Source organism: Manacus candei, unplaced genomic scaffold, assembly GCF_025592945.1.
Source record: "Manacus candei isolate 608988 ecotype Guabito, Panama unplaced genomic scaffold, ASM2559294v1 h1tg000009l, whole genome shotgun sequence".
NCBI lineage: Eukaryota > Metazoa > Chordata > Aves > Passeriformes > Pipridae > Manacus > Manacus candei.
Window position 1 is genome coordinate 5683829 of NW_026138057.1, and position 24135 is coordinate 5707963.

Sequence of the window (24135 nt, forward strand, 5' to 3'; positions counted from 1 at the left end):
AACAAGGATGTCCTTGGAGGACACGGGTCTTGGGGATGACATGGCTAGGATATAACTCCAAAGGAGACAGAAAACACATGGAAGAGGGAGAGAAAATATGCAAAACAATGCACAGTCCCTGTCCTGTGAAAGGTTGAGATTGTGAGGCAGGAACCCCCTGGAGATAAGAGCACGTTGGCAGCACTATGTACCCCACAAAAAGTAATCTCAGAGGAGACACATGTCTGACAGGGGTGTGATTAGAGGCAGTGGGCAAAGCCCTCGTACTGTTCTGTGTCTGGGCACTGGTGATTTCACACAGCAAGTGGAGGCAAGGCCAGTGCTTGGCCCCACAGGCTCATCAGAGGACAGTTTTGACCCAGGATTCTCAGCACCTGGAAGGACAAAATATTATCTATGCTCTCCCCTCCTTCTCCATAGCTTTAAATTCATTTATATGGCATTTAAAATTATAGAGTCCTAGTGCCTGTATTAATGGGGTCATAATAGATCAGCACCTCCTGCTGTAGAACGAGGGATGGAGAGGAAGGGGGTGACGTGGTCAACTCCTACTGACAAGATCTCCGCACACAGGACATGTGAGGGGAAACTGTCACCGATGTGGAGAGATTGTGAGGGGAGGCTCCTGACCAGGGGATGTGATCTCTGGCTGAAGATCTGCACCCCTGGCAAAAGGGACGAGGCTGAAGCACAGCGGGTGGTTCCAGCAGCCACCACCAGACCTGCTCTCCTGGCAGGCCTGGAGGTCCCATGTGCCAGGGCTCCTGTGACAGCCCTGTTCCCAGGAGCACCAGGAGGTAGGAGTGCAGGGATGGACAGATGGGAGACGTCTCCTGCCCAGGGACAGGGCTGGAGGGGTGGGAGCCTGTCCTGGGCACAGCAGGGCAATGAGGTTCTTCCTGGGTCTGACATGGGAGCATGGGGACAGGTGGTGGGTGCTGGGAATGCTGATGGCCCTCGTTCCCTTCTGGTTCCCTATCTCTCCTAGGAGGTGGTGGGAAAGGGAGAAGGCGGCCACCTGGAGCAGGGTCATTCGCCATGGAGGAGACTGACACAAGAAACCTCACTCTGAACATGACTTATGGATCTCTGGACATTGAGGAATTTATCAACGATACTTGCTCGATCATTTCGTACAAACTGATTGTCTTTGGGGGTGTCTGCCTGGGGATTTCCCTCTGTGGGCTGGTGGGGAATGGGATGGTCATATGGTTCCTGGGTTTCCACATGAAGCAGAGCCCTTTCACTGTCTACATCCTAAACCTGGCTGTTGCCGACTTCTCCCTCATTCTCATGTTTTTCCTGATTCTAGTGTTTTTTTTTATCTTAGTAACATTTTGTACTTCTTTGATTGAACTTGCTCCTCTCTATGCAGATTTTGTATTTGTGGTTGGATTTCTGTGCCACGTGTTTGACCTGAGCAGCCTGGGGCTGCTGACAGCCCTCAGTGTGGAGCGCTGTGTGTCCGTCCTCTTCCCCATCTGGTACCGCTGCCACCGCCCCAGGCACCTGTCGGGCATCGTGAGCGGGACACTCTGGGCCCTCGCCGGGGTTTTTGTCTCCTTGCTCTATGTCACCTACACCTTCAGTGAACAAGCTGGGGAAGTTCTTCCAGGTGTAGTCCTGGCGTTTTCAGTGATTTTGTCAGTCTTGATGTTGGTTTCCAACCTGTTCCTGATCACCAAGCTCCTCTGTGGCTCCCAGAGACGACACCCAGGGAGGCTCTATGTTGCCATCCTGCTCAACATCATTGTCTTCTTCGCTTTCGGCATTCCTTTCTGCATGGATGTTTTCCTCAATCTTCCCAGTTCAGGGGATTTATTCCCTGAAAATGACATCCCTCTGCTGCTGGCATTGTTGGACTGCTGCCTGAACCCTGTGATTTACGTCCTGGTGGGGAGCTGCCGACGGTGCCGCTTCCAGTGCTCCGTCAAAGTTGCGCTCCGACGTGCCTTTGAAGAGAAAGCAGGGAATGAGGAGAGGAGCCACGTGTGTTGGGACACTGTGGTGGAGGTGACCTCTCTGTAAGGCACTGCTGGTGAGGTGACCTGGAGATGTGGCACCTCACAGACAGCCAGAAGTGTGGGGGCTTGAGGGCACGTGGCTCAGAGCCAGGGTATCTGGGCTCGGTCCTGTTCCCTGGCTGTATTCCCCTGGAATGACCCTTACTGCCCCATTCCCAGGCAATAAACTCTGTCTCCTTGGGCTCAGCAGATGAGTTTCATGGTGTTTTGTGGATCTCTTGGTTGGAGAGGGTGTGTCATAGTAAGCCCTGGGGATATATCCAGCGCAGGACAGCGTTCATTTCACAGGTCTCTTAGGGGCTGACACCTCTAGATGGCAGGAGAGGGGTTGGGATCGCACGGAACACCCTTCCCTTTCTGTCCCAAGAGCAGATCGGCAGAGCCGGCTCTGCATCCCCGACTTTTGGGAAAGGAAACAACCCTACGCCAGGCAGGGCTGCAGATCTGGGGAAGGAACTACAACATTCCCTTGCACTTTAAGTGGGAATTTATCTGATTCTTTAATTCCAGAACTGAATCATTCTGAGTAAAGTGTAGATTCACTAGTGCTGGGAAATTACAAGAGGTATGTTCCTGGTACTCATGTTCACATCAGTAAGTTGTTGCCCATGGGAATCTGTGGATGATCCATCCCTGGAAGTGTTCCAGGCCAGGTTGGGCAGGGCTTGGAGCAACCTGATCTAGTGGAAGATGTCCCTGCCCATGACAGGGGGTTGGAACTGGATGAGTTTTAAGGTCCCTTCCAACCCAAACCACTCTGTCATTCTGTGAGATAACACAGAGCAGCTGAGAATGTCTGATGCCAAATATCACCCCTCTCATGCCAGAGAGCGGCACAGCTGGCAAATACCAGCTCTGGCACAGATCACAAAGCCCTCTCCAGACTCGGCTCCCAACCATGCCGCGAAGCAAGGCAGGGCATCACTGGATCAGACGGGCTTGGCAAGCTACACACACTAATTCCTGTGCTCTCTCTGCTCGTACCAATTCCACTGAACACACCTTTGCACCCATGACCAAAAAGAGCTTGAAATATGGAAATTCACAGAAGCAGATGCTTGGACCACTGAAATTTTTAGAAATTAGGGGGGTTACACTGCTATTCTGCAGAATGGGGTCATCCTTTAATTCCCCGGCATCAATATGAAGAGGAAGCCAATTTACCACTTCCATCCTGAACCTGGCCACCCTCAGGAGGACCTGAACAGCAACTCTGCACAGTGGCTTTAATGACTAATCAAAATCCTGGTTGTACCAATCTTTCTGACTTTGTTACTACTGCTGAATAAAATTTGTATTTCTTTCTTGTTTGTTTCCAACATGGTAACTCTGACCCTGAAATTTGTTAAATAAACAGCGTCTGGGCTTTGCTGCAGAGCTTGTCACTGGTAAACAGAGCAAGGCTGACTCAGCATCAGAAAATGGCTCATTTCCTCTATTTCTTCTCATTCTAAAGCCTCTAAAGCCTATCCTTCAGATACTTTATTTCAGAAAGGGCTGACAGACATGGAGGGGAGAGAGAAACAGGGAAAGCGCTGCCACCGCCCCTCTACCCAGAGAATTCCTGAGCCAGGCTACAGGGATTGAGTCCTCATGGCCTCAACAGGCTCTTTTCCATGAAAGGTCCAGTCTTCCTTTTCCTTCCCTCTCCCTGTATCCTCTTTCACATAGAAAATCTCACCTTTGCTGAGTCTTCAGGCAGAGCTCATTTAATTTTAACCCTCCTTCTTTTTTTTTTCCCAGATGAGGAACAGAGTCTCCAGAAGTGGAGCCAGCCCTCAGGTCATGGTTGTGACACTCTGTTCAAGCTAAAACCATCCACACAGCCCAGAGAAAAGTGGGAGGATCCGCAGGAGGCAGTTCCAGCCCCAAATCCTTGTGTGCAGACAGGCCACATGATGTGCAGACCAAACTCAGTGTGCAGCAGGAGCGATGTACTTTTGGGGAGAACCTTCCAGAGGGGATCCCAAACACACATTCCTACTGCCCCTGATAACAAAGCTGAATGTGAGGTCTCCACATAGTATCCCCATGTGTCAGGACATGCTGGTCAGAAATTGTCCAGGAATTGTTCTGCACTGCTGTGCCAAGATATTCACCTACACTCTGTTTTTAAGCAGACACACCAAAAAAACCCCACTGGCAGGAACTCTGAACCTTGGTGACTTGGTTTTAATAGTCCACAGGGTAGAGAAGCTCAGTTTTGAGACAGGGAAAGCTCAGACCTGTTGAATAGGAAAGATTCAAAGCAGATTTCAAAGCAACAAGTTTCATGAGTGTCCCTGCCTATGGTGGGGGGTTTGGAACTCAATGATCTGTAAAATTCCTCCCAGTCCGAACCACTCTGTGATGATTATTCATCATATCATCCAGCATCCACCCCAGGCAGGAGTTCCCCTGCCACCCACCACGTTTCCTTGTGCTGCAGTTAATTCCACTCAGCTACAGCTAGACCCACATCAGTATTGCCCCAGGGCACGTCCATCCCCAGAGCATCTCAGAATCATAGAATTGGGGTGGCAGGGGTTTAAACAGTTGGTTTAGGGTGGATATTAGGAAAAGTTTCTTTACCAGAAGGTGATCAGGCACTGGAACAGGGTCCCCAGGGACCCTGACGGAGCTCAAGGAGCATTTGGACACACTCTCAGGCACATGGTGGGATTGTTGGGGTTGTCCTGTAGAGGGCCAGGAGTTGGACTCAATGATCCTCATGGGTCCTTTCCAACTCAGGATATTTTATGATTCTATTTTATGATGATTTCATTTTATGATGATTCCATTTTATGATGATTCCACTGTGTTGTCTCTATTTTGAGGCTCTGACACATCTTCAAAAGTCCTCTGGAAGGCAGCACTAACAGAGAGTGTGAACTTCTTTGCACAGCTCCCAGCCAAGAAGTAAATAAGAGGGTGGACGCTGCTGTTGGCACAGGCGAGCGGGAGGGAGGCGCTGAGGACAAAGACAGAAAAATCAAACACCCTGAGCAAGAGCCAGTACCCAAAATCAGCAGTGGAGAAGGGGAAGAAGATGACAGCCAGAAGGACCACAGCACAGAGCTTCCTTAGAGGATGTTTCCATGAGCAGCATAGGAAAACAAGTAGGGTTAGACCAGAGCAGATCAGGGTGAGCACCGATAAGAGGTAGCTCAGGACAAAGGCGATGAGCGCTGAAGGGTGGGAGTAGAGGGTCATGGTGAGCAGGAAGGACAGGACCCAGAGCAGGGCACACAGGAGCACTGGGAAGTGCTGAGAGTGGTGGCAGGGACAGTGGGACATGGGGAGGACAGACAGAGCTGTCACAGCACTGAAGGCTGTCAGCAGGTAGACACTGGCAGTGAAGGCAAAAAAGATGATGATGTTCAGCACAGTTGTCACTCCCTGTGAGCCCAGCTCATGACAGAGGCTCTCTGGGACGTAATATATCCCCAGAGTGATGGTGATGGAGAGGAGGAAGGTGAAGTCAGCGATGGCCAGGTTGAGGATGAAGATGGTGACGGGGTTCCTGTGGATGTGGAAGCCAAGGAGCCAGAGAACAGCCCCATTCCCAGCCATCCCACAGAGGCAGATGAGGAGTGTGACAGGGACTTTGCTCAAGTGGTTGCTTTCACAGTCGGTCCAGTTGTAGGGGTTGTCCTCACTCCAGTTCCTGTTAGATGCCATCCCACTGGATTGGCTCCAGCAATCGGGGCTGGCTCTTTCCGTGGCAGAGGATGTATCCATTGTGACACCTCTGCTGCTTCTCCTTCCCCTCACACAGCTGGACGGGGGAGAAACAGAGACACCTTAGCAACACTCTGTCCACCACATGTGGCTTTTCCCATCTTGTCCCATGCCCCAACTTCCACATGGGGGAGTACAGAGAGAGGTAAGGGACAGGACAAATGGAAAATAGGATGTGGGATGTGGATATGAACATGCCTGGCACAAAAGCCAGGGATATGCCTCCTTCCTGAATTTGGACAGGACAGATCTGGAGGAGGAAAATAATTGAAGAAGGACATCTTTGGAGATATCAAAGAATGAGAGGCTTTGGGGTGTGTCTGATCTGGATTCTTAGGTGTCTAATATTGTAGTTGATATCACTGACCTGCTGGGTTCCTTCAGCAGGACACTCATTTCAGTATCCCCCCTCCCCCCCACCTTTTCCCATAATATTTATAGGTCTTAATACCCTAAAGACTGCTATTCCCTGATCAGATTTGGTGAAAATTGATGACCAGGTTCCACACCAGTGGGGGGGGATGACACTGATTAAGCTGAAAAAACCCACCCAGAAGAGTCTGACCTTCTTTCCTCTCGCAGCCCGAAGAATTCCACTGGAGCAGACGCGCTGCGGTCTCACATCATCTCACACGCGCCAGCTGCTGTCCCTGGAATGGGATCTCCACGAGTTTTGCTGGAATTATCACTTGGAAAATGGGAGCGAAGCCTTCCTGGTGAGTCTGAGCAGCGTCTGGCATGGGGTCTGTCCCTGGTCCTTTCACATCCCCCTTTTCTCAGTGTTGACTCATGTTCTCGAGGGCTCTTGCAAAGGGGGAACTATTCCCCCGCCTGTGACGGTAGAAGGGTTCTGGTTCCAATCTACTCTTGGCTTTGTACAGGAAATGACTAACAAAAGAGAGCCTCAGAAAAGAGACCTATGGGAAAAGAATTTGTCTCCGTGTCAGGTTCCTCTTTCCTTTTAAAGCAACCCCAATCTCAAAATATGATCTTTGAACTGGCTGAATTTTTCTCCTCCCATTCCAGGGGTGGATCTTTAGGACCCTGCACTACAAACTTGCTGGGAAACTTCGATTTCTGCTTCAAATCTGATTTTGCCACTTGTGTACCACAAACTCAGTAATACTTGACCTGTGCCACACAGTTTCCAAGAGGATTCTGCTTTGTGTGTCAAGGAGCTCGTGGAATAATAAAGTCTGGGCATGAGATGCAGCATGGGCAGATGGCAGAGGGATGATTCAGGATTTCAGGAATAGAAGAGGGGTGAATCAATGCTGTTTGCCTGGCTTTAGCCATTGGGAAGTTACAGGGCTCGTCTAAGTTGTCTTCCACACTCCCTTTGGAGTCATTCAGCACCCAAATTTAATTCCATGGAATTTCTAGAAAGCTGGAGTGAGGTGAGATGATTCCCACCCAGACTCACATGCATCTGGGAGCAGAGATATTCCTGCTGAGAACTGGCATGTGTGAGGACCCAAGGACCAGAACTGCCTCCTCTCTTCCTTGCTAATGCTGTGTTTGTGTCCAAAACTGTGGAATCCAAATCTCACATCCTCTCACCAAGCTGACCCTTTACAGTGCAAACAGGTCATGATCCAGTATCTAAAGGTCCTCCAAGAGACAAAGACACTGACAGAGAGGGGGTTTAGATTGGATATTGGGAAAAAATTATTCCCTGTGAGACTGGCACTGAAACAGGTTGCCCAGAGAAACTGTGGCTGCCCCATCAAGTCCTGTGCTTGATTAAAGAACAGAATTCCCCAAGATCTCTCATCTTCTGCTTCCCTGAGCAACGTCCTGAGCATGTTCTCTAGAAATCTGGATTTCCCACACGAGATTTACAAACATCAGTTGTTTATTTATGTGAAGGTCGGGTTTGTATAAGTACAAAGGAAATCACCATGTGCAAATATTATGGCTCTGGTAGCAGCATGGGGAAGCTGATATCTCATCTGGCAGGAAAAGCTCAACCTCCTAGAGGATTCCTCCTGTACTTCTCAGCCTCTATTTCTGTCTCTTCTGGGTCTTGTAGTTTGTTCCATGGGCTTCTCCACCCCCAGTACAGAATTTCTCTTTCCCACAGCTGTCAGACCCTCTTTGCCAGTCTGTCTGACCCCAGAGTGCTGGTCAACACAGCACTTTCCTCTTTTCCCATCCCTTCCTGCCTCCCCAGTCAAACCCCCTCGGAGGTTTAAGGTTGGTCCCTTGGAGGATGAAGATTTGGCTGCTGGATGATGGTGCCAGCAGCATTTGGATTTTCTCTCCATCCCTGTGGCACAGGAGAACACTGAGCCAGAGGGAGCTGAAAACATAATTTCTGTCCCTCACCATCATCTCCTCTGGTCTGGGGGCTTTTGAGGATCAAGGTGGTGAGAACAGGAGCACAGATGAGACAGGACTTTCTGGGCCACATCATTTCAGTGTGATGAACTAATTGGCAGCATGAGACTGTCACAACTGTGACTTTAGAAATATGCACAGGCAGCTCATGAGCCAGAAAGGGAAGGAACTGCAGTCCCCAGTAAATTACATGAAAAAAAATTTATTATAATAATTTAAATATAAATTTGAGGTGGGAACCAGCCCTGCCCCCAGAAATCTCAAGTATGCCCTTGTCCTGGGGATGCTCAACTCATCCAGACAGGCAAAGGTTCTGCTCCCACTGTGCAGAGGTAGGGCTGCCTCTCTTCTAGTGCCAGTTGGTACCCACAGGGATTTAGGCAGCAGTTCCCACCACAGGGGTCTCACCCACCTCTTGGGAATCAGCCCTGTCTTCAAAGACCCTCTGTAGAACCACTTTGACAGATCCCCTGAGCCGGGGCTTCCCGTAGCTCCCAACCAGGACATAAATAATGGGGTTGATGCCGCTGTTGACAGAGGCGAGCAACAGGCAGATCTCAAAGACAAGGTTAGTGTAGACAAAGAAGTTGAGGAAAATCTGGATGCTGAGTGGGACACCAAAAAGGAGGAAGGAGAAGACAGTGAGGAAGATGGCGACATAGAGCCTCAGGGAGTGGTGCTGCCAAGAGCTCCGCCTGAGCTTGATGAAGACAATCACGTTGGAAACAACCATAAGAGGAGTCAAAACACAGAAACTGAGGAAGCACAAGGTTCCCAGAACCACCCAGCAGTGCTCGGAGTGCCCCAGGTCACACACGAAGTACACTAGCCCAGCCAGTAGGCAGGCAAGCGCCCACAGCAGGCTGCACACCACGGGGGACAGGAGCCTCGGGCGGTGGCACCGGCACCAGAAGGGCCAGAGGACACCCACGCACCTCTCCACACTGATGGCCGTGAGCAGGTACAGGCTGGTGCTGTACGTGAGCAGGACCATGGAGTGGAACAGCGGCAGCGCCCGCGGCTCCTCCGCGCGGGAGCAGCTGAGCATGGGCATGTGGTACATGAGGAGGAAGGCCGAGGTGCAGAGCAGGAAGCAGGTGTCAGCCAGGGCCAGGTTCAGCAGGTAGGCACTGAAGGGGTTCCTGCGGACACGGAAGCCCAGGAGCCAGAGGATGGCCCCGTTGCCCAGCAGCCCGCACAGGCAGGTGAGCAGGGTGAGGCCGCCCGTGAGCAGCTCCGGGATGTGCTCCACAAAGCACCCAGTGCCATTGTGTCCATCCCCGTAGTCCAGGCTCTCCGTGGGAGTTGGGAACACTGAAAGCCAGTCGTGGGTCATGTGGCTGGGGTGCCGGTCCATCTTCCTTGTGCTCACCTGGGGACCCGCAAGAGATGAAGGCAAAATTAGGGACTTGAGGGTGTCCAGTACCTGCACTTTGGTAATTCAGTGTTCCCCATCCTCCAAGGACTTCAACATCTGCAACTCAGAGAACATCAACACTGGGAAGAGGGGAGAAGGGAAGGGAAGCAAGAGAAATAGGGACTGGAGGGAAAATTCTGGGCCCAGGGTGGCAGGAAATAGACAGGGAAGGTTTGGGAAGGTTTGGGAAGGTTTGGGAAGGTGTGGGAAGGGAAGGTTTGGGAAGGTTTGGGAAGGTTTGGGAAGGGAAAGGAAGGGAAGGAAAGGGAAGGGAAACAGGAGAAATGGAAAGGATCAAAGAAATCAAGAGAAAGGGAGGGACATGGTGGCAGAAGACAGACAGAGAGCTGAAAGGGGAGTAGAGAGAGAAAGGAAAGGCATCCAGAGCCATTTGCCCTTTATGAGTAGAAAAGGGCTGAGGAGAAGAATGGGAAGAATGGAAAGATGGAGGAAGAGCAGATGTGAGCCCAGACCCGTCTCACCAGTCACCAGGTTACAGAGAGAGCACAGTCCTTGCACAGCCTTGGTGCCCCAACGCTGCAGACTCCAGTCCCCTCTGCCAGCGCTGCACATGAAACTTCACAAGGCTGACATGCCCAAATTGTCTCAGGCAAGATCTGGCCACCAGCACCACTGTGAATCCATGCTGAGGGCCTTCAGCAGTCCGTGCTCTGGCTCCCCACCTCTCCCTCAGGAGTGGCCCCTGGGTGTGAGAGCAGGGGAAGTGTCCTGCCCGAGTGCCACCCCACGGGACAGGCGTCACAGCCCTGTTTGCTGGTTCCTTCAAACACTTCCTCTTTGCAAACCTGGCGTCACGTTGAGCACGGAATTTTCATCTTCCTCCTCATTTGCTTCTCCTCTGTGCCTGGTGGCAACATCCCTGAGGTGTGTTCGTGGAATCCTGGAATAGTTTGGGCTGGGAGGGACCTTAAGGACCATCCAGTTCCAACCCCCTGCCATGGGCCGAGACACCTTCCACTATCCCAGGTTGCTCCAAGCCCTGTCCAACCTGACCTTGAACACTTCCAGGGATGGGGCAGCCACAGCTTCTCTGGACAACCTGTGCCAGGGTCTCACCACCCTCAAGGGAAGAATTTCTTCCCATTATTCAGTATAGACCCACCCTCAGGGGTGAAGTCATTCCTCCTTGTCCTGTCACTCCATATCCCTCTCCATCTCTTTCTCAGTTGGTGGGGAAAGTAAAGCCTGCAGCCATTAAGCAATATTACCCAAATGTTTGTGAATAATGTTAAATATTTGTTTAAAATTATGTTAATGTGAAGAGTAAATAATGGATAGTAATTAATAAACACTACTAATAGTAATTAATAATATTAATAGTAAATCCTAAAGTGCAGGTGGTAAATAATAAACTGTGGGTGGTAGGTAATAAACAGTACATAGTAAAGTAGGGAATAAACAGTAAACAATAGATGATAAGTAATAAATAGCAATAAGTAATAAACAGTAAATACAAAGAGCGAATAACAAATCTGAGAGGAGTGGCCTTAAAGGGAAAGATAGATTTAGATTGGATATTAGGAAGAAATTCTTCCCTGTGGGAGTCTGGCACACATTTCCCAGAGAAGCTGTGGCTGCCCCATCCCTGGAAGTGTTCAAGGCCAGGTTCAATGGGGCTTAGAGTAACCTGATCTAGTGGAAGGTGTCCCTGCTCATGGCAGGGGGTGGAACTGGATGAACTTTAAGGTTCCTTCCAATGCAAACTATTCCAAGATTCTATGATACTATGAAAAATGACTCTACAATCCCAACACATTAAAGATCCAGCCTAACTGGATTCTCACTTCCTATGAACTTTATCAGGTAAAAGAGAGGCTCAGCAATAACAAAAGGCACAGAAGACATTCCTGCCATCCCCGGACTAACATCTCCATCTGCTCCACTAAACCTCCCTGGAATAAAAATGACCATCTCTTTATGAACCCCGTGTACTGATTTGAAATGACAGTGATGTTTCCAGCTGGCCTCCACATTTGCAGCAGGGAATTCCCAAGTCTCCAGCCAGTTGTGATGTGTTTATCTCATTTCCCAGCTGAGTGGCTGGAGGGAGGTGGGTGGAAGCACATGCTGAGCTGAAAGAGGGGTTGAGATCAGCTTGAAAAAGAGGCCATGCCAGTGCAACTCAGAATGACTCAGCCTTTAACTATTTATTTAGCCTTAAAATAAAAAACAAACAGACAAAAATCCCTAAAAAGTACCTTGATGTCAACACACAGTGATCTCTTTGGGAACAAACATGTAACTTGGAAGATATCACCTGTCTGCACATACAGCAAGTGGCAAGACAGCTGGAGGAGTTAATTTCTGGAACCTTAAAATACCTGAGGGATCAGTGGGTGGATTCATTCAGAAATCCTCTGGGTGCTGCTGATGCACAGTGAGATAGATAGATAAAGATATAGACAGATATAGATAGAAATAGATATAGATGATAGATATAGATAGATATACAGATATAGATATAGATATAGATTAGATATAGATATAGATATATAGATAGAGATAGAGATAGAGATAGATAGAGATAGAGATAGAGATAGAGATAGAGATAGAGATAGAGATAGAGATAGAGATAGAGATAGAGATAGAGATAGAGATAGAGATGCACCTCTTCTATGGAAAGGCTGAGAGAGTTGGGGTTGTGCAGCCTAGAGAAGGCTCCAGGAAGACCTTAGAGCATTTTCCACTGCCTAAAGGGGCTCCAAGAGAGCTGGAGAGGGACTTTGGGCAAGGGCCTGGAGTTACAAGACTAGGGGGAATGGTTTCACACTGACAGAAGGTGGGTTTACATGGGTTATTGGGAAGAAATTCTTTGCTGAGAGGGTGGTGAGGCCCTGGCACAGGTTGCCCAGAGAAGCTGTGGCTGCCCCATCCCTGGAAGTGTTCAAGGCCAGGTTGGACAGGGCTTGGAGCAACCTGGGCCAGTGGAAGGTGTCCCTGCTACCAAAGGGGTGGGATCAGGTAAGAACAACCACAAGTGCTCCCAAACCTGAGGGGTAGGAGGATGTGCTGCTGGTGAAGGGCTGGGATGGGGATCACAGCACCCCAAAATCTGGTCTCCAATAGCTTTCATTGCATCACTAAAGGTATTAGCAGTAATTAATCTGGGCTGTAAGTGCTCATAACCTGGTTGCAAACAACTGCTTGCTGCCCTTCACTTGGGCTGTCAGGGCCTGTGTTAGAATGGCAAAAACTGGAATTCTTGGCTCCAGTTTGCAGGTATGTTCCCTTGGGCCCAGAGGAGGTTTTGGCAATGATCCCAGTGCTCTTTCCGGAATGAGAGTTGCTTCTGAGAAGTACCCAGCTGCCTCTCCAGTGCTGCCAGTACTGCCAGCACTGCCAGCATTCCAGCCCCACCAGAATCCCTCTGCTGCCAGAGAGGTGGTGACCCCCCAGGGATGCTGAGATTTGGAGAAAAATGAGGAATGGCCAAAACCTGGGTGGAGAGGGAATGCAGTTGGAGAACAGGAAGTTCTTGGGGGGAGAGGGGGGGGGGAGTGTTTTTGATCAGGAGTAAACGAGGAGCCATTCACAAAATTCTTCCTGGGGAGCTTTTGGCAGAAGCCACTTCCTTTGTGGCAAAAAAAACCCGAAACAAGATAAATAACTCCAAGGAAGTGCAGCTCTGACGCAGCCGAAGTTACAAAACCGTTTCCAACTCCCCCGTGTCCCCACCGCTCCTGAGGGAACAACACCAGGACAGGACACGGAGAGGAGTCAGAGGGGACCTCCTGGTGATCCAGAGGCTTTCTTCTTCATGTAACTGTCCTGGGAGGATCTGCTCTAGGATATGGATCCAAAAGGAGCATGAGATGCCAAGAAGCGCCGCTGATCTGGACAGACAACCCTCGCCTGCTGCGTCCCACAGCGAACAGTTAAGTGGAATGTTTCCCTTCTTCCCTATCCCACCTTCCTCTCCTCTACATCCACAACCTGCGGCTCTGTTCCTCCCACTCTCTCCTGGTGACCACAGTGCTCTCCTCAGGTCCTCCCTCTACTTGCCTCCTGCATGTCCTGTGAACATCCTAGCCCTCCCACCCCCCTCTCCCACCCCCCTCTCCCACCCTCTAATGTCCTCCAGCTCCTTCCCCAGCACATCCCACTTCTCTGCTCTGAATCCTTCCCAGGGCAGAGAGCTGGTGAGGAGCCACATGGTTCATCCCTGGATTCTCCAATCTCTAACTCTTACCCACTCTAACCACAGCCAGGGACCAGGTCCCACCACCTACCTGGTGTCCATCCATGGAGATGAGCCAGACATCCCCACCTCCCACCTCACCCGCTGAAGGCGATGATCCATGTGAGATAGACGTCACCGACATGGCCATAGATGGTGTCACCCTGCTCATTGGCCTCTGTGGGCTGGTGGGGAATGGGGCTGTCCTCTGGCTCCTCGGCTTCCACATCCGCAGGAACCCCATCACCGTCTACATCCTCAACCTGGCCGTAGCTGATTTCACCTTCCTCCTCTTTGTCATCACCTCATCCCTCCTCTACATGGTGGACAGTGCCTCCTGCTCCACTGTTGTGTCCCTGAGGTACCTGAGGTCGTTCCTCCTGCTGTCACTGTTCTCCTACAACATGGGGCTGTACCTGCTGACAGCCATCAGCATCGAGAGGTGTGGGTCCATCCTCTGCCCGCTCTGGTACCGCTGCCACCGCCCCCAGCACCTGTCAGGGGTGATGTGCGCCCTGCTCTGGGTCCTCTCTGTCGCTGTCATTGCCACGGTGACTTCCCTATGCCTGACACACAAGGATGAGCCTTGCCAGATGTCTCTCATCTCCATGTACATCCTCAACCTCCTCGTCTTTGCTCCGCCCATGGTCATTTCCAGCACAGTCGTCTTCATTAAGGTCAAATGTGGCTCCCAGCAGCAGCAACCCAGGAGGCTTCACATCATTATCTTCCTCACTGTCCTCTTCTTCCTCATCTTCGCTCTTCCCCTCAGCCTCTCGAATTTCCTGCAGCAGCTCAGCTACACTGTCGTGTCCTCCCAGGTTGTTTTCCTGCTCGCCTGTATCCACAGCAGCATCAAACCCCTCACTTACTTCTTGATGGGGAGCTGCTGGAGGCGCTGCTCCCTGGTGTCCCTCCGGGTCTCCTTCCAGAGGGTCTTTGAGGAGACAGAAGAGAACACTGCCTGCAGCAATGGTGCCGTCATGGACACGGTGGTCCCAGCCTGTTGAAGGACCCTGGGACGGTGGCTGAGGGTTTCCCTGAGTCACCAGATTAATAAATATCCACATATTTCCCCCAGTGTCACCCTCCCGCAGTGTAATCCCTCAAGAAATGGGAGCAGGCACATTGCCAAGGGCAGTGTGGGAGGGATGCTCTGCAGGGAGCATGTTGGAGCACGGCTTTCTCCTCCCTCCCAGGTCCTAGAATGCTATTCCTCCAAAGGGCTGTGATCCCAAAAATCCCCCCGGTACGTGATTCCTGCGTCCCACTGTGGTCTGAAATCAATAAACAGCTTCGTGAACCCTGAGCTTGCCGCTTTCCTCTGGCTCCTACTGCCAGCCGGGAATGTGGGTAGAGGGAGGGGACACACACATGGACGGAGGGGACATACTCATGGCTTGTGCTCCCTGGAGCACAAATGACCCCCACAGTCCATAGCTGGGACTGCACGGGCACAGCCGGCATGGACAGGATGGCCCAGGGGTTCCATGTTCCCCCCCTCGGCTGCTCTGTGAGTGTCACAGCAAAGATCTCCCCAAATATCTTTTATTTTTAATTTTATGAGCCAGGTGTAAATGTAAAGGACTCTTTTCCTTGGGAAATTCTCCCCCTCTACCCTGGCTTCAGCTTCGCCTTCAGCAGACTCGGATGGTGCAAAGGGAGGGGGAGTTCGCGGTTCCCAGCCCGGCTACCCCCTTCCAGGAGCAGAGTGACAGTGTGTTTGTCACCACGGGCTCCACGGGGCATTACCCACCTCCCCTGTGGCTTTGCCGAGGTCGCCAGCCGCGCCCAAACCCACACCTTCCCAGCACATCTCACTTTCCCTCCAGCCCCATCACATCCCACACCTTCCCACTACGTCCCACACCTTCGCAAGAGCCCCCACATCCGACAGCCCCCATACCAACCCCCCACGCCGCTCCCCCATGCCAATCCTACCACGTCCTGCCCCCTCATGCAGTCCCCCCCAACTCCATCCTCACTCCCGACGCTCCAGTCCCTCCCCATGGGGCTGCTCGCCCCAGGACGCTCCATAAGGTTTCGGGGGGCTGTTTCTCTGGGAGACTCCCCACACACTCAGAGCTTCACCCCTGCTGTCCAGCCCCCCCCCCCCCCATCTTCCCTGGGAAAGGAACAAGAGGCGGCGGCGAGATGGAGCCAGCGGCGTTTATTGGGGTGGAGGAGCAGGAACGGGCCAGGAGGAGCGGAGGCGCTCCCGGGGGTCCCGGGTCAGCGGGGCAGGAGTGGGGCTGTCGGGCACCGCCTGGGGGGAAGACGACCCCGGGAGGGGGGTTCTGGAGGGTCTTGTGGAGGTCTGGACGGTGTCAGGAAGGCGTCTGGAGGCTGTCGAGGCGGTTTGAGGGGTGTGGGAGGGGGTCTGGAGTGTGCCACGACGGTGTTGGAAGGTGTCTAGAGGTTGTCAGAGGGTGTCTGAGGGGGTCAGGAGGGTGTCGGAGGGGGTCTGGAGGGTGTCGCAGGTGTGTGGATGCCGCCCGTGCTGTCTCCCCTCGCTGGAGGGCAGCAGAGCCCGGCGGGCCGCGCTCGGAGCCGGGGAGCGGCCGCCGGCCGGGAGTCCTGCGGGGCGGAGCGGGACCGGGATGGAACGGGACAGGATGGGATGGTACAGGGATGGGGTTGAGGATGGGATGGGGACGGACACAACATGGATCGGGACGGAGTGGAGATGGGATAAGGGATCCATCCCGACACACAGCTGCGCGGAGGTGACCTGCAGGGGCCTGGCTGGGAGCAAGGGTGGGCAGCTGAGCCTAAAGCCTGGGTGGGCAGCACAGCCAGAGGGACGGCAGTGGCCTCTTAGCTGGAGACCGTGGCGACCGCCGTCTCCTCAAAGACCCTCCGGAAGGCGACCTGGAGGGACACCAGAGAACAGCGCCTCCAGTAGCTCCCTACCAGGAAGTAGATGAAGGGGTTGGTGCTACTGTTGATGCAGGCAAGCAGGAAAGCAACCTGGATGGACACAAAGGAGTAGCTGAGCTGATTCAGGAGATGGAAGAGGCTGAGAGGAACCCCAAAGATGAGGAAGAAGAGGACAGTGAGGAAGATAACGATGTAGAGCCTCTTAGGTTGACGTCTCTTGGAGCCACAGTGGACCTTAATGAACAGGATCACGTTGGAGATGACCATGGGTGGGGCAAAGATGAGGAAGTTGAGGACAAACATGGAGATGAGAGACATCTGGCAAAGCTCATCCTTGTGTGCCAGGCATGGGGAAGTCACCATGGCAATGACAGCGACAGAGAGGACCCAGAGCAGGGCACACATCACCCCTGACAGGTGCTGGGGGCGGTGGCAGCGGTACCAGAGCGGGCAGAGGATGGACCCACACCTCTCGATGCTGATGGCTGTCAGCAGGTACAGCCCCATGTTGTGGGAGAACAGTGACAGCAGGAGGAACGACCTCAGGTACTTCAGGGACACGGCAGTGGAGCAGGAGGCACTGTCCACCATGTAGAGGAGGGATGAGGTGATGACGAAGAGGAGGAAGGTGAAATCAGCTACGGCCAGGTTGAGGATGTAGACGGTGATGGGGTTCCTGCGGATGTGGAAGCCGAGGAGCCAGAGGACAGCCCCATTCCCCACCAGCCCACAGAGGCCAATGAGCAGGGTGACACCATCTATGGCCACGTCAGTGATATCTATCCCGCACTGGTTGTCTTCTTCGGTGTCCGTCACGGCAGATGTGGGAGGTGGGGATGTCTGATTCAGCTCCATGGTGGAAGGTGGGACGTGGTCCCTGGCTGTGATCAGAGCGGGCAGGGAGTTAGTGGGACCCAGGGGATGTGACAGGGACAGGGGTCCTGGTGATGTGGCAAAGCAGGACTGGGGATGGGGCGATAGGAGGGCTGAGGGTGGGGGTGGAGGGAGGGTTGGAGGGGCTCCCGTCCCCCCCAATTAAGGACACCCATGGGAGCAGTGAGGGGGCTGTGGGGAGATCTAAGAAGACACCCCCAGGGCTGGACTCTGGTCCCGACCCCTTCCCTTTCCCTGCAGCAGCCCAGAGCTGACCTGCCTGTGCGTCTGAGCTCTCCTTGCCACAGTCTTCTCCGATGAGGAGGTGTGGGGTGTCCACGTCCTCAGAAGCTCCGAGCAGCCCGTCTCTCCCCAAATAAAGCTGCTTTTGGGGGCGTTTCTGCACAATCACAGGTCAGGCAGTGAGAGCACTGGGCAGTTGCACACAGGCTGTCTTTTCTCCCATCAAATTTCTGTTGGTCTTGCGGGAAAGGAAATGTTTTGTCCGAGTGAATACCCCAGAGGACGAACACTGCAGCAGTTAGATGTGAAAGAATCTCGATGCTTTTAGGATTCAACCTGATAGCTCATTAGACTGGTAATTACCACCTTCCTAATTGTTTTATGGTGCTCCAGTCTCCTCTCCCCATCCTGCCCCAATGCTGGCATCCTTCTGAGATTGTTCATTACTGCATGCATTTGCCTTCCAGTCTCCCGGCATGAGAATCCCTGATGTATCTCCTCCAACTTCATCCTGCATCAGGCCTGGGTGAGAGAATTTAGAATTTGGTGCTCCTGCCATCAGTTTGGACTCACCCCAACTGGTCTGGGGGCTCCAGAGCTCTCCTGGACTGATTGGTACCCAGTGAGCCCAGAGGGCCTGGTGGCAGAGGAGCTACAGGGCTGCAGGAATGTCAGGGAACAGCACACATGATTCCCCCATCCCTCTCTGCACCCCTAGACCAGAAGCACCCATTTACTCCCGCAGGGTTTTGGGGTGGCAGAAGAGGGCACTGACTGGAGGGGAGGTGGTCTTGGGGAGCTCCAAGCAGGGATATGGGGGGACATGATCTCTCCTTCCTTCTCAAAGCAGCACTGGCTGCCCCATGTCCCCTTCAGCCACTGAACCCCTTATGCCAGTGGGGGGACATGCCAGAGGCTGGACAAAGCACCTCGAGTGCCAGGTGCCCTCTGCTCTGCCAGCAAGGGCAGAAAGCTGCTTTTTTTGACTAATTAAACCAGCTAATTGCTGCCAGGACTGCTGATACCCCCAAGGGGCTCACCTGGGGCACCCACCACAGGGCTGGGGAGCTTGCAGGAACAGACACCACATGGGGCTCCCCAGAGACCATCCTACGTCCCCAAACCCTCATGCCCAGGCACACTCTGAGCCCTGCAAGCAGCACCAAGGAGTCCCCAACCCAGAGGGGTGGGCAAGGGCTGCTGTGGGTAATACAGAGTGGTCAGTGGGGGCCACCCCCAGCACCATCTGTGCTGGTTTGGGATATCCCCAAGCAAAGTGGGATGTCATGGCCTGTCCCCACCGGTGTGTTGGGGTCACCAGGAAAAGATGGGGGGCTGGGAGCTGCCCCCCTCTGGTGCTGAGCCGGGCACCAGAGACTGCTGGTAGGGCATGGCTCAGCATGGCAAGGCACTGGTGTGACGTCAGGGGTGGCACTGGTGGCAGGGACGGAGCAGTGAGTCACCCCCCCTTGTGCCTCCCTCCACCCCTGGACTTTGTCTCCTGTGGATGCTCGGGGCAATAAAACCCAGGCTCGGGGTGGGAATGGGGTGTTGGGGAGGGCACACAAGTGTGTTTGCACACACAGGCACAGGAATGCAGGGTGTGCAAGCACGAGTGTGCAAGAGAACCTGCACGGAACGTGCGAGGAGGAGCTGGGCCAGCACAGGGGCTGCGCGTGTAGGATGGGGTCACCCGTGGGATGGGGTCACACGTGTCCCTGCGTGTGCAAGAGGCAGCCACGTGTGTGCACAGGCAGGTGTGTGAGGGGGAGTTGCACACGCAGGAGGGACGTGGAGGTGGGAAGCGTGTGCCCCTCCTGCCGGGTGAAGGTCATGCGAGGTGCGCGGGGACACCCACACGCGTGTCCCTGCCGCTGTCACCTCCACGGCCCCAGCCCCGAGCGGCGCCGCGGGCGGGCCCGACGGGCGGGTGACGGCCGCACCCTGGACCGGGCGGGTGCTTCCCACCGCCCCGTCCCCATCCTTGTCTCCGCCGAGAGGCCAGGCAGGCTCCACGGCCTCACTGGACACCCCCATGCAGCCGGAGCGCGCGGGGCAGAGCCCAGGACCCCCCGAAACCGAGGTCAAGGCTGTCGTCGTGGGGGACGGGGGCTGCGGGAAGACGTCGCTGCTGGTGGCCTTCGCCAGGGGGGACTTCCCCAAGGTACTGGGCTCCCTGTGCCCTGTCCCAGCCCCGGCGGGACACACTGGCGGGGGGAGGGGGACTGTCCCCTGCGAGAGCGGCGACAGGGGCAGAGGGCGGTGGACGCGGGATGAGAGGGACGCGGTGGCAGCAGCGGGGACGTTTGCAGTGGGACATGGGGATGGCAGGGGACTGGGGAAGGGGTGGCCCAGCCTGGGGCTGATGGGGGTCTGCGGCAGCCCCCCCTTGGTGTGTGAGTGGGCACCTCTGCCTCACCTGGGGGGTCACGGGATAGGGAGCAGAGTTTGTCCCTCAGTGAGGGCACCGACGGGACCGGGGGAATGTGTGGAGGGGGTAGCAGCTACCGAGACCCCAGAACGTCTGTCTGGATCCCCGAGTCCCACCGGGACATGCATGAGGTTCAGTAGTGCCCTGGGATGGGGGACAAGGACGGTTCCCCCCCCGCCGGCGCCCTGCGCCGGTGAGGCACCACCATCTCCTGACCCCTGTTTCCCTCTCCTGGGTACCTCCTCGTGCCCTGCCCTGTCCCCATGGGATGCCCCCCACTGCTGCCTGTAGGACCTGTCTCACACCCTCCCTGTCTTCTGCCAGGTCTACGTCCCCACCGTGTTCGAGAAGTACACGGCGTCCCTCCAGGTTGCTGGAAAACCCGTGACGATCCACCTCTGGGACACAGCAGGTGGGACAGGACGGGACAGGGCAGGCAGTTGTGCCCCTCACTCTCCCATCCAGGAGTTTTGTTGTGTCCCACGCCCCTGGGTCGTACCTTGGATGGGGTGTCCCCATGCAATGACCGTGGGAGAGGAGGGGTTAACAGAAGATGTCACTCCCGTGGTCCCAGCCTCGGGGGAGGGGGAGGGACCACGGCGGAGGAGGGGGGACCCAGTCCAGTAAGGAACTGGTGTATAATGGTCCGCCCCTCGGTCCGGCAGGACAGGAAGACTATGACAGGCTTCGCCCGCTGTCCTACTCAGATGCCAGCGTTGTCCTCATGTGCTTTGATGTCACCGACCCCAACAGCTTCGATAACATCCTAACAAAGGTGACACATCACGGGGGCTGCTGGGGCTGCTGCCTGTCCCTATCCCTGTGTGACATGTCCCTATCCCTGTGTGACATGTCCCCTCTGTGACCATCCCCTGTGCCTGTCCCTGGGTGAGATACCCCCCTCTGTGGTCATCCTGTGTCCCCATCCCTGCATGAGATGTCCCGCTCTGTGTCTATCCCCTGTCCCCATCCCTAGATCCCCTGCTCCCCTCCACACTAGTCCTGTGTCCTCATCCCTGGGTGACATGTCCCCCTCTGGCCCTGTCCCCTATCCCTGGCTGACATATTCCCTTCTGTACCCACCCCTGTGCCTATCCCTGGGTGACATGTCCCACTCTGTGCCCATCCTGTTTCCCCATCCCTGGGTGACATGTTCCTCTCTGTGCCCATCCCCTGTCCCTCTCCCTGGGTGACATGTCCCTGCTGCAGTGGTACCCGGAGGTGAATCACTTCTGCAAGGGGGTCCCGGTGCTGCTCGTGGGCTGCAAGACGGACCTGCGGCAGGACGAGGGGACGCTGCGGAAGCTGCGGGATGGGCGGATGGAGCCCGTTTCCCGCCAGCAGGTGACTGCCACCCTCCGACGGGGTGGGGGGGCAGGGGGGCACCCGGGGTCCCCTGGGGGATCTGACTCTGTGTCTCCCCGCAGGGAGAGGCCATGGCCCGGCAGGTCCGTGCCGTGTCCTACATGGAGTGCTCGGCCAGGTACCAGGAGAACGTCGGGAACATCTTTGTGGCAGCCAGCAGTGCTGCCATGAGTGCCACCCGCCGGAGACAGCGTGGGAGGAGAGCCTGGAGGGGCTGCGTGCTCCTCTGAGCCCTCCGGCACCGCACGACCCGACCCCTGGGATCTGCCGCTGTCCCCAGCTCCGACCACACCGCGGCTCCCGGCTGCTGCCACACCTCCGCTGACTCCTCCGGAATTCCGCCGCCACCGTGGCCACCCTCCTGTCCCGGGGCTGGCACTGCCTGTCACCATGGGGTGCCAGCAGGAAAGCGTCCCCCTGGCATGAAGAAACTGCCCCACCCGGATCTCAGTGTCTTGTCCCAGCAGGGATCCCAGCACCCTCTTTAGGGATCCCTGCATCCTGTTCCACCTGGGATCCCAGTGTCCTGTCCCTGTCCCAGCAGGGATTCCAGTGTCCTGTCCCACTTGGATCCCAGCATCCTGTCTCTGTCCCACTGGGGATTCCATCATCCTGTCCCTATCCCACCAGGGATCCCAGTGTCTTGTCCCTGGCCTATCAAGGAACGCAGCACCCTCTCCCACCATGTCCTGTCCCTGTCCCACCATGGATCCCAGCATCCTGTCCCCGTCCAACCAGGAATCCCAGCGTCCTGTCCCAGTCCCGCTAGGAATCCCAGCATCCAAGCATCCTCGCCAGCCAAGTTCTGGGAGCAGAGAACTGATGTGGGGGATTCCCCTTCCCCCTGGCAGGCCAGCGCGGGGAGTGACACCGGCTGGTGACCGCGGGACACTTCTGCCATTAAAGTGACACAACACTTGTCAGCTGTCAGCGTGACACGGTCCCTTCGGCAGAAGCAGCCCAGGCATGGCCTGGGCGTTGGGACACGGGGTGGGAGGCAGGAACACGGGATGGGTGATGGGAACACGGGGTGGGTGTCAGGAATATGGGGCAGGCACTGGGGGCACGGGGTGGGCACTGGGGACACGGGGGGTGCTCCAGAGACATGGGGACATTTGGGACATGGGGTGGGAGAAAAGGACATGGGGTGGGAGACAAGGACACAGCATGGGAAACAAGGATACAGGGTGGGAGATGGGGAAATGGGGTCCCACCATGGATCTGGGATGGATGGGTGGCCTCTGAAAAGGGGTTACCTGCTGATTTTGGGCTGGGGCGAGTGTGAATGTGTGTACAGGTGTGTACAGGCATGTGCTGCACGTATATAAACATGTACACGTGTGTGTATGTGTTATACATGTGTGCACATGTGTGCTGCACCTGCACTGTGTTTACATGCCTGCATTTTATATATTTTCTATTTGTAAATATATTACAGTTAAGTTTATAAATATATATATTACACTTGTAACTGTATCTCTATGTAGTTACTTTTAAACTCTTTGTATACCTATATTTATTATATATATAACTAGAACTGCATATAGTTTGTAACTACATATATATATAATTGGAACTATATATAGTTTATAACTATACTGTTGGGCTAGAGTTAGTTTATAAGTAACTATATATAGTTATAAGTATATATAGTTAACATATAGTTTATATATATAGTACATGCAACTATAACTATAGTTTATAACTATATTATGTATATAACTGTATATATAACTACAAGTGTATATTGTTAGCTTCTAACTATATAAACTATATATAGTTATAACTATATATAACTATATATAATTAATATATAAAGTTTATAACTATGTAATATAGTTATAAAATATATATAGTATATATATTAGATATATATATACTGTATATATTATCCCTACATGTAGTTACTTTATAACTATCCATATAACTATATTTATTATATATAACTGTAACTGAATGTATAACTGCATATTGTTAGCTTATAACTATATATATCTATTACTATATACAACTCTAGTTATAACTATATATATATAACTATATAACTATAGCTATAACCATATATAGTTAATATACATAGTTTATAACTATATATATGTAACTATACCTATATACACGTAGTGTATATCTATCTACATAACTATATTTATTATATATATAATTATAACCGTACATATAACTGCATATTGTTAGCTTATAACTATATATATATTATATATAACTATATATATTTTATAACTATATTCTTAGTATCTGTAGCCTATATCTAAGCAGTTGTACGTAGATTGTATGTAGATATGTACGTGTATAGCTGTACGTAGTTGTATGCAGTTACATGTAGATACACATATGTGCCCGCATCTCTGCACGCAGACCCCATACAGGTGTGCACGGGTGCGCGGACACCGAGGGACCCCACGAGTAGGGCGCGACGGGCCACGACCCCCTCCCCCCGCCAAAATCCCACCGTCCCTTCCCTGCGGGCCCCTCCCCCTCCGGCTCCCCCTCCAGAGGCGTGGCCACCGGGGGCGTGGCCACCCGGGAAAGGGGGTGCGGCAATCGGAGACGGGGCGTGGCCACCGCGGAAGCGCGCACGCGCGAGGCGGGGCGGGGCCGGGGGGGCGCGCAGCGCATGCGCGCGGGG

At 53.6% G+C, this 24135-nt stretch overlaps 6 protein-coding genes across 9 annotated transcripts; 3 read left to right on the forward strand and 3 right to left on the reverse strand.

Moving 5' to 3' along the window:
• The first annotated feature begins 944 nt into the window (after positions 1–944).
• Positions 945–2248, forward strand: LOC127466213 (mas-related G-protein coupled receptor member H-like). Its single transcript, XM_051776824.1, is given in 2 exon segments — positions 945–983; positions 985–2248. Coding segments are annotated over 2 exon segments (1083 nt in total). The 3' UTR covers positions 2029–2248.
• A 1124-nt stretch (positions 2249–3372) lies between these two features.
• Positions 3373–6564, reverse strand: LOC127466225 (mas-related G-protein coupled receptor member D-like). Of its 2 annotated transcripts, none has more exons than XM_051776842.1 (2): positions 6310–6564; positions 3373–5781 (listed from the first exon to the last, which is right to left on the reverse strand). In XM_051776842.1, the coding sequence occupies exon 2, from the start codon at positions 5742–5744 to the stop codon at positions 4806–4808; it is 939 nt and encodes a 312-aa protein (XP_051632802.1). In that variant the 5' UTR covers positions 5745–5781; positions 6310–6564; the 3' UTR covers positions 3373–4805. The 2 variants fall into 2 exon arrangements, with proteins under 2 accessions (XP_051632802.1, XP_051632803.1); XM_051776843.1 differs by having other exon boundaries at positions 6295–6564.
• Positions 6565–8412: 1848 nt separating this feature from the next.
• On the reverse strand, positions 8413–9451 carry LOC127466221 (proto-oncogene Mas-like). Its single transcript, XM_051776836.1, has one exon. The coding sequence runs from the start codon at positions 9439–9441 to the stop codon at positions 8461–8463; it is 981 nt and encodes a 326-aa protein (XP_051632796.1). The 5' UTR covers positions 9442–9451; the 3' UTR covers positions 8413–8460.
• Positions 9452–12486: 3035 nt separating this feature from the next.
• Positions 12487–15008, forward strand: LOC127466215 (mas-related G-protein coupled receptor member H-like). 3 transcript variants are annotated; one of them, XM_051776828.1, is made up of 2 exons: positions 12487–13401; positions 13731–15008. In XM_051776828.1, exon 2 carries the CDS (start codon positions 13765–13767, stop codon positions 14707–14709), a length of 945 nt encoding a protein of 314 aa, XP_051632788.1. In that variant the 5' UTR covers positions 12487–13401; positions 13731–13764; the 3' UTR covers positions 14710–15008. The 3 variants fall into 3 exon arrangements, with proteins under 3 accessions (XP_051632788.1, XP_051632786.1, XP_051632789.1); XM_051776826.1 differs by having other exon boundaries at positions 12488–13396; positions 13727–15008; XM_051776829.1 differs by having other exon boundaries at positions 13326–13396; positions 13650–15008.
• A 1494-nt stretch (positions 15009–16502) lies between these two features.
• On the reverse strand, positions 16503–17799 carry LOC127466233 (mas-related G-protein coupled receptor member H-like). The gene is made up of 2 exons (XM_051776850.1): positions 17729–17799; positions 16503–17460 (listed from the first exon to the last, which is right to left on the reverse strand). The coding sequence occupies exon 2, from the start codon at positions 17432–17434 to the stop codon at positions 16517–16519; it is 918 nt and encodes a 305-aa protein (XP_051632810.1). The 5' UTR covers positions 17435–17460; positions 17729–17799; the 3' UTR covers positions 16503–16516.
• Positions 17800–19229: 1430 nt separating this feature from the next.
• Positions 19230–22094, forward strand: RHOD (ras homolog family member D). Its single transcript, XM_051776873.1, has 5 exons — positions 19230–19859; positions 20451–20538; positions 20792–20901; positions 21336–21470; positions 21554–22094. The coding sequence occupies exons 1-5, from the start codon at positions 19731–19733 to the stop codon at positions 21719–21721; spliced, it is 630 nt and encodes a 209-aa protein (XP_051632833.1). The 5' UTR covers positions 19230–19730; the 3' UTR covers positions 21722–22094.
• Positions 22095–24135: the final 2041 nt, after the last annotated feature.

Bases quoted from the DNA above. Each gene is read 5' to 3' on its own strand.
- LOC127466215 (XM_051776826.1), top strand. From the start codon at position 13,330: ATGAGATGCCAAGAAGCGCCGCTGATCTGGACAGACAACCCTCGCCTG. The intron at 13,397-13,726 runs GTTAAGTGGAAT...CTCTAACCACAG, and splicing joins GCTGCGTCCCACAGCGAACA to CCAGGGACCAGGTCCCACCA.
- LOC127466233 (XM_051776850.1), bottom strand. From the start codon at position 17,434: ATGGAGCTGAATCAGACATCCCCACCTCCCACATCTGCCGTGACGGAC.
- LOC127466221 (XM_051776836.1), bottom strand. From the start codon at position 9,441: ATGGACCGGCACCCCAGCCACATGACCCACGACTGGCTTTCAGTGTTC.
- LOC127466225 (XM_051776842.1), bottom strand. From the start codon at position 5,744: ATGGATACATCCTCTGCCACGGAAAGAGCCAGCCCCGATTGCTGGAGC.
- RHOD (XM_051776873.1), top strand. From the start codon at position 19,731: ATGCAGCCGGAGCGCGCGGGGCAGAGCCCAGGACCCCCCGAAACCGAG. The intron at 20,539-20,791 runs GTGGGACAGGAC...TCGGTCCGGCAG, and splicing joins CCACCTCTGGGACACAGCAG to GACAGGAAGACTATGACAGG. The intron at 21,471-21,553 runs GTGACTGCCACC...GTCTCCCCGCAG, and splicing joins AGCCCGTTTCCCGCCAGCAG to GGAGAGGCCATGGCCCGGCA.